Source organism: Balaenoptera ricei, chromosome 21 (genome assembly GCF_028023285.1).
Source record: "Balaenoptera ricei isolate mBalRic1 chromosome 21, mBalRic1.hap2, whole genome shotgun sequence".
Taxonomy (NCBI): Eukaryota; Metazoa; Chordata; class Mammalia; order Artiodactyla; family Balaenopteridae; genus Balaenoptera; species Balaenoptera ricei.
The window spans coordinates 12,663,088-12,674,352 of NC_082659.1; the positions used below are offsets into that span (position 1 = coordinate 12,663,088).

The 11,265-nt window shown below is 43.1% G+C and overlaps 1 protein-coding gene and 1 long non-coding RNA gene across 5 annotated transcripts in view; one reads left to right on the top strand and one right to left on the bottom strand.

Annotated features, from left to right (window-relative positions):
* The window catches only part of LOC132356632 (uncharacterized), a 29,391-nt gene extending 25,919 nt beyond the window's left edge, over positions 1-3,472 (bottom strand). For 3 of the 4 annotated variants that reach the window (XR_009499941.1, XR_009499939.1, XR_009499942.1), the window contains exon 1: positions 3,138-3,472. This is a non-coding gene — a long non-coding RNA (uncharacterized LOC132356632). Of the gene's footprint in view, positions 1-2,531 lie in introns of all 4 variants that reach the window. The other variant, XR_009499940.1, reaches the window with a different exon arrangement.
* Positions 3,473-3,708: 236 nt separating this feature from the next.
* On the top strand, positions 3,709-10,675 carry ING2 (inhibitor of growth family member 2). Its single transcript, XM_059909272.1, has 2 exons — positions 3,709-4,346; positions 8,641-10,675. Exons 1-2 carry the CDS (start codon positions 4,175-4,177, stop codon positions 9,309-9,311), a joined length of 843 nt encoding a protein of 280 aa, XP_059765255.1. The 5' UTR covers positions 3,709-4,174; the 3' UTR covers positions 9,312-10,675.
* Positions 10,676-11,265: the final 590 nt, after the last annotated feature.

The following is an 11,265-nucleotide window of genomic DNA, read 5'->3' on the forward strand; positions in this document are numbered from 1 at the left end:
CTGCCTACCTCATAAACTAAATGTACAGGCTAACAGTACTCATATTAGCAATATTCCATCTCGAGACTCTGGTATTTTCTTAACTTTGTCCTTTAGTCCTAGACAAAGTGTTTCCTTAAAACAAAAAACTAAAATGGAATCATCTTGGGAGTATACTTAGATACCAAGAAGACTTATTTCCCGTTTTTAGTGATTTTATATGTCTTCTTTTTTGCTTTATTTTTTTTTCTACAATTAAGTTGTACTACTTATGCAATAAAGCAATCAAAAATGCTTTAAAACTGAGCTCAGTGGAGATGTAGACTGTTAGTATTTGTGGTTATTGTTGTCGCCTATTGTACTAATGAATTGATTTAAAGTTTCAGGTTTTTTCAGTACAATTTAAAGTGCTTCACTTGGACCTTCTAGAACAAATTACACTCTAAAGCAAATGCCTAGATTTTTAAAGGATTTATTTATTTGCATTAGGTATAATTACATTTCTACAGTGGGCTATCAATTGGTGACCTTTCAATATGAGGATTTTGTTTAAAGTGATTTTCTTGAATTTCCCTACATTTTGAACAGTGCTTTTTAACAATCCAAATATCTTCCTTAGAAAAAACATTGCTATCTGCTTCCCTGAATTAAATAGGGAATTAACTGCCTTTTACTAGTTTAGAAAAGACCTCACTAACCAAATGCAGTGTGGAATTTGTTTGGATCCTGTTGAACAAACCAAGTGCAAAATAATATTAATGAGACAATAGGGAAATTTCAATTGTCTGGATATTAAATGACAGTAAGATAATTTTTGGATGGGATAATGGTATTGTGGATGTTTTTAAAAAGTTCTCTCTTATCCGTTCATATTTAAAGTACACAGAAAATGATAATAATCCAGCAAGCATAAGGGAGTGAAATATTAAGGACCATATATTGATAAATATTCAAGCTGGGTGAATGGTATATTAGGATTTATTGTACTATTACCTCTACTTTTGTGTGTGCTTGAAATTTTCCATAATAAAGTTTTAAAAAATATTAAAAAGAAAAAAAGGACTTCAAATTTAATTGTCCTGACTCAAGCAGTAGCTGAATCTTCTCAGGAGGTATCTTTAGGAAACCTTCAGAACTATTTGCTAGTTTGTTTTCCATCAGAGTTTGAAGTGGTCCCCCCTCCCCTTACAGTATAAATAAGGGCCTACCAGAGATCTCTTAAACATTTCTACCAGGGATGTCTCACAGTAACTGATTTAGAAATTAAAGCTAACCTCAAATAGTTCTACTAATTTGGGGGTGTCAGTTACTTATCTTTTTTAAGGTTACTTCAGAAAATATACTGAAGAGCAAATAAGATGCCTTTTTGCTTTATTCATACAATTAAATATCACCAATTAACTTCTATATTGTGGAGAATTGGGGACTTTTAAATATTGCATTTAGCAGGGTACAGGAACCGAATTTGAAAAGGCCCCAAATTTCCAGTTAAGTGATAACTAAAAAGAAAAGGACATGATAAATAACCAAAGTCAAAGGGCTGAGTTTGGGGAGTATAGTGATTTTTTTTTTTACTCTCCTCACACAATCTGCTTTCACAAGTACGGCAGGAGTTAAGTCTTTGATTAACTTTTATAAATTATTATAGCAAAAAAAGCACATGTCTGACAATTCACATACACACATAGATTACCATATGAGAGTGTTCTTTATAGGTTTAGATCAACACAAGCTGCAGAATCATTATTTAGACTTTTTGCTTCCTTTCAGCCTGTTCAACAGAATTATGAAAGGTCAAAATAATGCCCTAAAAGGTCTTCACTTCCATACTCATCCTTCCTTCCTCATCCTGCTCATGGTTCCTGGAAGGAGTGCTCTAGGTATTATGAATCATTGCGTTTTCTCACTTCTAGTCTCAAACCATGTGTTATATCTGCCTGCAGACCACTTCTCAGGCTCAATAAAACCCATATGTGCGTTCTGTGTCTAATCTGAATCAGTAAATAATAAGGCATCTTGCATTATTTTGGGCCTTCAATAAAAACTAGCTGATTTAAATCTATGAGTAAACAAAAATAGTAGGGTTTACGTAAAAGGTGATTAAAATTCAATTCTTAACAGTGACTTTTTTGACAAGACCTGGCTGGTTAATCTGATTTAAAGAATGACAACAAGAAAATCCCTAGACGGTTCTCAGAAATACAAGACACTGGACTGCCTGGGTTGACTAAATATTCAAGTGGTCAAAACCTCCAAGTGTCACAGGATAATAATACAAGACAATCTCTGAATCCTGAGCCATATTATCTTGTTCCCAAGACTCAAATTTCCAAGAGTGCTTTGTTTCGGTTTGAAATCTAAAATATCCTCTAGATCAAGGTCTAGATTTCTCTTTCCCTGTCAGTGGTAACGTACTATTAACAGCTGTTTCAAAAGTGCCCTAAATAGGTCACCATACAGGTGCCCCACCGCTGCAAACCAATTGGATATAAGGAGAAATCCCAATTTATCGCCCCCTCACGTTTTCTTTTTAACTCAAATGTACTACTCACAATAGTGCTTGTTTACATAGGCATTCCGTTAAAATTCTCCGCGTATTCGTTCTCTTTACACCCATTTCTTTGAAAAATACACGCTGTTATATACACTGAGTCCATCTGGAATTAAAATCAACTCCTCTGCTTGGCATTTCATTTAACCCCAGATAGGAATTAAACCCTGTCGGCCGGTCACGTAGATGACGACGTGGGCCTGATTCCTGATTCGGTCTCCATCCTCGGTCCTCGCGTCTCCATCACCCCTGGACCTCGGCCCCCAGTGGTTTTCAGTCTTACGTAGATGTTAAGGTGGTGGTGCCCCTCAGGCCGCCAGGAAGCCCTTGCCTACGTTTAATGTTTAAACGTTCTGATCCCCGGAGGGAAAACTTTTTTTTTTTTTTAAAGGTTGTCTGTCGGACAAACAGGTATGGGGCAGAGTGAGCCTAAACTAAACGCGATTCCTCAGGAGCCCTAGGGTGGACAAAACCTGCATGTCCTGGTGCGCCGGGAGACCCCCGCGTCTGCGGAAGGGCGGGAGCTCGCAGAAGCCAGGAGGGAGATTCAAAAAGCGGACGGACTAAGGGAGAAAGAAACGCAGGGGGCCGCGAGGGCACCGCCTACCTCGGCGATCAGCCCCGGTGCTCCGGGAGCCCGAAGGCCGCGGCGGGAGGAAGACACAGCCAGAGGGCGGTGCCGGCCCGACGGGCACATAGCCGCCGCGCATGCCCGGAGCCGCGCTCGCCTCAAGCCCGCCGCGTAGTCCCCTCAGGACTCCCTCCGGGTCGCTGCGTAAGGCGGCCGCCTGCTGCTCCTTTTAAGGCTCGCGAGGGGCCGCGCTGCATCCATCTGATGGGGAAAAAGTCGGTAACACCGCGCCGAGGGAGCTGGGCCAAGCTTCCCCGTCCCTGTGGGCAGGACGGAAGGAAGGGGTCAGCCACCTGCCCTCTCAAGTCCCATTCAGACATTGAGCAAAGAGGCGGACCCGACAGTGCTTCCCCTTTAAGAGGGGGCGGGGCGCAGCCTACCTTTTGGCCGCCCTTCGCACCCTCCCCCCGGGCCAAGAGTTGACAGACCAATCGCCCGGGTGGCGGAGGGAAGGCGGGAGAATGCGAACCCTTCGGCTGGGCGGTAGGGGCGGGCCCCCGGCCTTATTAGGAGGGAGTCCTGCGCAGGCGCAGAGGCGGCCGCAGCCGGAGGGGCGGGGGCGGTCTAGTGAGAGACTCTCCGACAGGCACGGAGGGTGATTGGGAGGAAAGGGGCCAGCGAGAGGCTTGTCATGGGGATCCGAGGTACGAGACGGCATTGGTAGCATCTGGTGACTCCGAGGGGGACAGGAAGTGTCAACGCCCGGGACCCCGGCGCCAGCTCCGCTGGGGGGATCCCCGCTGCTCTAGTCCTGAGGAGGGAGGGGGAAAAGGAGGGAGCCCCGATCTCGCCCCGCCCCTGGGCTTGTTACCGCGGGGGCGGGGAGTGAGGGCTTCTTTTGCGGGGAGTAGAGATCGGGGGACTCGGCTGTGCCCTCTCGAGCGGCTGCCGGTGTCCCCGCGGCGCCGGGCTGCCGAGCAGAGGAGCCGCGGCGGCCGTGGCTGTTGCATGTGTGGCTGCTGGATGCGGAGGCGGCGGCGGCGGCGGCGGCGAGGAGCAGCAGCGGCGGCAGGATGTTAGGGCAGCAGCAACAGCAACTCTACTCGTCGGCCGCGCTCCTGACGGGGGAGCGGAGCCGGCTCCTCACCTGCTATGTGCAGGACTACCTCGAGTGCGTGGAGTCGCTGCCCCACGACATGCAGAGGAACGTGTCCGTGCTGCGAGAGCTGGACAACAAATATCAAGGTAGGGGCCGCGGGGCTGCCGGTAAGGTCCTCCCCCACTCGGGTCCGCTGGCCGCCGGGCACGGTCGCTCGGAGCCTGCCCGGGGAAGTGCCACTTTCCTTTTCTCCTGTGACAGTCTCCCCGACTGCACAGAGGGGGTCTGGTGTGTGGGACGGGGGAACGGGACTGGAGACCGGGTTCGCGGCCCTCCCTTCCCCCGCTGCGGTCGGCGAGGACTTCTCGGGGGTCTCAAGGGTGGGGGTGGTGGCCGCTCGTCAGCCGCCGCTGCAGACCCAGCGGCTGCAGCTGGTGTGGAGACGAATCAGCCATTTTAAGCAGCAAGCATTTGTTCCGGCCCTCGCCTGCCCGGTGCCGCAGACCCTCCTGCCTCGGCCGGGGAGCGTGCAGCCGGGCGGGGGCTGTGGGGAGTGAGCGGCCGGCCGCGGCCGGACTCCCGCTGGCCTCCGGGGCCTGGCTTTCCCCACCCCCCCCCTCGGGCCCCCACCCCCTGAGAGCAGATGCATTGGAACGTGCAGGGGGGAGGGGGCGCGAGAGGGCTGCGAAGGCGGCCTCCGGGGAGGTCCCTCCCTCAGCTCTCCGGCTCCCGGCTTGGGAATAGAGGAGGCTTTCCCTCTCCCGCCCCAGGGAAAGTTCCGGGCCACAGCCTTTCCCAGCTCTTTTCAGCCAAATGGTTAAAAGGCTAGGGGTCCCCGCGGGGGAAGGGAGAGGGGTGTGTGTGGCGGGGTGGACCCCCCGCCCGCGCTGGGGGCGGGGCCTGCGGTCGTGACGTAGGACATGGGCGGTGCGCGGACGCGCGCACTCCCGCCCGTCTGGAAAATGGCTGGTTGCAGGAAGGCTTGGGCGACACTGGCTGTTCGGGAGGGGACCGTGCGGGACATTAGCTCGTCCTGAGCGGAGTCAGTGTTGGGATTTGGGACATGTTTGTTTGATTTTTCGACTTTTTCCCAATCACTCAATCACGACAAAGACACAGCTACTGTGATCGTCGCTGGCCCCTGCACCGCGTAGGTTCCGGGCGTTGCGTCACTTCCGGGCCCCTGGAGGATGTGGGTTAGTTGACTGGGCAACCGCCTGGCGTCTCTTAACCCCTGGGTCCCTCCTCCGCCAAGTTTAAGTGCAGAGGCAAAAGCCACCCTTTGTGGTCAGACCCAAGGAGCTAGGGTTGATTGCCTGGAATCAGCCTTTCTTACAGAGAGTATATTATTTACTATTTACCATTGGTGGCCCTTTCGCCTGTAACTACAAGGGGAGGAGTTTAAATGGGGAGCCGTTTGGTTTAATAACCCTGAATCAAAGAACAGACCTTGGACATAATGTGGAATCAGCCATACGGACTTTAAAAAGATAACTTATTGGACCCATTCTCTGTTTTTCGACACGTCGCTAGTTTTATGATTTAGTGTCTAAGGAACGCATTTCTGGGGTGATATTTTCGGGCCTGTAGCCTGATAGAACATTGAAGTGTCTCTGTGTTTTTTCACCTATAATTTATTTCTGCCTTTTGAACCCATATGACTGACAGGATTGATCTCTGTTGGGGGGAAGCGAATTAATACGATTACTTACTGTGTGTCAGTTGCTGCACCACGTCCAGAACATTATCTCATTTAATCTTCACAATGCAGTAAAAATTCATTTTACAGACAAATTAAAATTTACAAGGAGTTTAAGTAACTTGTCCAATTAAGTGGGGAATGTTTGACTCCACAGCCTGGCTGCTGCAGGTGCACATGCTCGTTTTTAAATTATTTAAATCTTTTTTTTTTTGTTTCTTTAAATAAAAGTTCTCCAAAGTTATTTTCTATAGACATGGAGCACATACCTGAATTGTAACCTAAAAATGTTGTATGTTGTACATGTGTGCTTAAGAATTGTATGTTGAACATTTTTAGTTTTTCAAATAATCATAACTCTGAAGTTTGTAAAGCTTGCAGGCTTTTACGTTTCTTTAAAGACATGTTTGCCTTCACGAAAGTTAAGCTATTTTTTTTTTCATTTGAATTGGGGAGGGGCAATTTGTTCCAGGGAAATTTGCCATCTTGACCATCTAGAGTTGATAGAAGTAGCTTTGGTAACATGAGAAACAGTATTAGGCCTTGAAAGATCGAGAGATTTAAAAAAATTTTAGCCCCATTAAAATTGTAGTTCTTTTGAAGAGTAATACAAAAACAGTGATCTAGTTTTTACTCTGCACATGCTTTCTAAGCTCAACTTTCAGTTTTCTATTAGCTTTATATGCTTGTGTGTTCTTGGTTTTTCATGTTTTTTGTTTCTTTGCTAGTTCTTAAGTATTTCCTGTTTTTAGATTTAATACCTACAGCAAAATTCGATGATATATATTATATAGGTAGTCAAAGAAATTTCTCTCCTATTTGAGACACTTTCAGAAGTTACTGAAGAACCTCAAAAGTAGCCTTAAAAACATAGAGAAATGAAGAAAACAGTTTCACAACTGAATGAAGTATTATGGGGTATGGTTATTAGAGAACCTCAATTTTTGTTCCAATATTCTCGTTCCAGTATTTCTCGTTCATAGTTCAAAGGTAAATAACCTTTGAACTAAAATTTCGTACTTAATTTTAAGTGCCTTCCATGCAGCTGCGTAGAAAGTGCTTAAAGGGCAGAGCCAGACTGACAGATAATGGCAGAGTTCAAAGTCTGGGGTTGATACCTGTTGAGCTTAATTTTCTTCACATATAGAAGTGGTGGCTTCCTCCTGGGATTGCTGTGGGGATTACTGAGAAAGTCACATGGAAGAGGTTCAGTAAGTGTTATTTCACCAGGTAATTAAGGTGTCTTAAAGATGTGAATTTTTACTTCATGTATAATATCAATGTGCTGCCATGAAATAATATATTTAGCTTCTAATTCCTGATTATTCGATACAGAATGTTTGGAATAAGTTTTGCTTTTATTTTTTAAACCTCACATTTTGTGTGTTTGAGGGGAAAATATATAATTTCCTTATTTTTCCTGGAGGAAAATTGGGTTCTTAAGAAATCCACTTACATACCTAGCTGGGCAAATGGGCTAGATGTGAACGTTGTTTAAAAATACGCTCTGCAGGTATGAGTACCCTCAAATGTGTGGGAGCACATTGTCGTGAATCCCGGGTTAAATAGTTGTCCATCAAGTGTGAGTACCTACACTCTCCAGGGCGGCGTGAATTCACAAGTTGTGCTGAATACTTGCTGTATGTTACCTTACTCACAGACACTACCAGTGTTGGTCGTCTAACATTTCTGTTGTCTTTAGAACAGTGATATTAGAAGATAGAACAGTGATATATGGCATCGGGTGTGATAAATTCCAGTTAATTTTTGCTTCTCCACCTTTACTAAAACAGAACTCTTTCAGATAGCATTGTATCTCATAAGGATGAGAAACAGATTTGAATAACATCTATGTAAATTTTGGTGACATCTGGAACTATATTTTCAGATATTTGTATACCTTCTAATGACTCGGCCATTTTTAATTGATGTAAGTGGGTCCTCATGCTGTGCAATATCTAAATCAGCAGTTCAAAAAGCTGAGAACCAACGGCTGAGTTATCTACAAAAGCACAGTGATCCAATGCTGACTTTACTATAATTTTGTTAGTAGTTTAGTCAGTTGATGCCAGAACCTGAACCTAAGCCTGCTCCGGAAATAGTTTGATTTTCAGACTCTCCCATGTGATGAAATAAAAGAGCCATTCAGGCTAATATGATGGGAAACTAAGAGTTACTTGTGTCTGCTTTGCTTAAGAATGTCCAGGGGATGATATGAAAGTCAAGGTATAGCGTCTCTCTGGAGTTCTGTAGCAAGTCATCGATTGAACCGTAAATCCTGTAAACACAGTTGGACAGTAATCTAGCCTAGTCCTGGAACCTTTTTAAGTTTTACGGCTGGAGTCCAGCATGGAATTTTTATATACAGGGTAGTTTTGAGGTTTACCTGAAGTATAGGTGATATGGCACTGGGTGAGCTCTAGAGTGGCACAGAGTGTTCCTGCCCAAGTAAAGACTTTTGATTAATAATTAGCCACACATCTCTTATCCTTTCTAATATAGACAAATGAGTATTAAGAGAGTTTTGTGTTCATTCTTTTTATTAGTTTATCTCTAAATGTACTTTCATGTTGGATAATATGTGGTCTTTGTAAGGGAAATGAAATGTTTTTCATGTATTCATACTATGGAGGAGTGTGGTTTTATGGTTTGAGTTCATTCTAACTGTACCAATTCTTTGAAAAATAACTAACTTGAAAAATGTTATATGTGCTACCATATATTTTCTTTTCCTTTTTTAGAAACATTAAAGGAAATTGATGATGTCTATGAAAAATATAAGAAAGAAGATGATTCAAACCAGAAAAAACGCCTCCAGCAGCATCTCCAGAGAGCATTAATCAATAGTCAAGAATTGGGAGATGAAAAAATTCAGATTGTCACACAGATGCTCGAATTGGTGGAAAATCGGGCAAGGCAAATGGAGCTACATTCACAGTGTTTTCAAGATCCTGCTGAAAGTGAGCGAGCCTCAGATAAAGCAAAGATGGATTCCAGCCAACCAGAACGATCTTCGAGAAGACCCCGCCGACAGCGAACCAGTGAAAGCCGTGATCTGTGTCACATGACGAATGGGATTGAAGACTGTGATGATCAGCCACCTAAAGAAAAGAAATCCAAGTCAGCCAAGAAAAAGAAACGTTCCAAGGCCAAGCAGGAAAGGGAAGCTTCACCTGTCGAGTTTGCAATAGATCCCAATGAACCTACATATTGTTTATGTAACCAAGTGTCTTATGGGGAAATGATCGGATGTGACAATGAACAGTGTCCAATTGAATGGTTTCACTTTTCATGTGTTTCACTTACCTATAAACCAAAGGGGAAATGGTATTGCCCAAAGTGCAGGGGAGATAATGAGAAAACGATGGACAAAAGTACTGAAAAGACAAAGAAGGAGAGAAGATCGAGGTAGTAAAGGCCATCTGTATTTTAAAGGGTTATTTGTCTTTTATATAATACTTTCAGAATTTACTTTCAGAAAATGTTTTAGGGTAAATGCATAAGACTATGCAATAATTTTTAATCATTAGTATTAATGGTGTATTAAAAGTTGTTGTACTTTGTCTGTGACCTTAATTTTCTGCACTGAATTACCAAATATTTTAAACCAGGTAGTCTTCAGATCACCTGATGAAAGGAGCAGGGAGCAGGGAAGGGTGGTGTGAATATGATAAAAACTTCACAAACCATGCCTAGTTCCTTTTCACTGAAAATGCAATGCTAATTTTGGGGTAGACACCAAAGTTTTGCTAGCATTTTAGTCTATGTGCTTAAAAAAATTTAGATATAGTTGGAGTTCTCTGTAAGCATTCAGATTATCTTGGGTAATTTAAAATATGAACACTATACCATTCAGAGCTTCTCTCTTCCTGGCCCCATTTATACATACACTTGGTCATCTCTAGTCTTCCAAGAATTTAAGGAACTAGAGATAAGAATAATTTGGGATTCCATGTGGAATAATGTGCTCTTATTAGAGTATTTGCTGCTCTATTTTCCATAGTAGCATTTTGATACACTGTCAGTAGCCCATGTATAAATACCTTGCTGCTGCTTCATAGCTGCATTCAGTCTAGTGCTTAATAAGGGAGTTGTTTTGTTTTAATTGGGACAAGTAGGAACAGTTAGGATACCAAAAATGCTGCCGTTGGCTTATATTGGCAAAATTTGGGTTATGCAGTATCATGATTCAAGGTTGAGCAATTTTAAAAAGGCATTTAATAATATATTTCATGTTGACCCACGGCTGGGACGCCTAGCCACAGGCCTGTCAGCGGGAAGAGGGCATATACTAGTCTTTAAATATTGCCTTTATGTCAGACAGTAGTTTAAATAGTTTTGCTAGTGGCTCTAGGTCATTTCTGTCCCAATCAGAAATTATATATTATTTTAAGTAGTAGTGTATTTACTTTCTTAACTTTCTGGTATTGGTGCTGTTTGTTGTCTTCACGTTCAATGAACTAATTTCATTATAACAATGCAATTAATAATGTATTTGTAAATTGAATTTTCCAAGATTCTAAAATTGAATTTTCCAAGATTCTGATATTTTAAGGGTAAGCATCTTGATGGATATATGTCCGTATATTTGGAGAATTTTTTGGTTTTTCAGGAGTGGGGGGCAGTGGATTGACTAGTCCTTAAATCTATGTGTAACATACTTTTTATTCCTCATTTCTTCCTAATCTGATGACCTTGATTCTTTTTGATTAACATGTGAAAAGTCCTGTTTGCTTGTTTGGAAAAAAGAAAAAAAAAATGTGTTTTTCTCTTCTAGCTCTCCTGTGTGACTTTTAGGCATATCATTTCACCTCATCCGGGTGTCAGGCTACTCACCTGTAGTATGCAGTTGGCTTAAATATCTCCACGGTTCTTTTGAAATCTACAGTATTTGCACTGTAGTGAGGATTTTAATAATCAAAGGACTTGTTTTTCTCTTTCATTCTTTTTGTCCTTCATTCTGTGGTATAAAGACAGTTTAAAGGTGAGCTTAGAGACGGGTAAATGCACAGTATTTTATTAGCTTCTGTCCTAAGGATATTTTGATTGATGACTGGAGTTGATTATATTGAGCAAGAAATACTGAGTTGTGAAGAAATCCTTTTCTCTCTTGAGAATATAGCATTTTGTCTTAGGGATTATATCCTTGTTACCAGGATAGAGCTGTTCACCTGACACCATTAAAAATATCAGTATGTGCAAAGCCCCCCAAAGCTTCCAGATGTGACTCACATACAGGTCAACACTTTCATACATAAATTTGCATCAGCATATGGGGAAAAAATGAACCTACAAATAGAAGTCCCAAAATTTGGATTAGACTTGACAGGAAAACAAGCATGGAAAGTCCTGGAAGATGTGTTCTC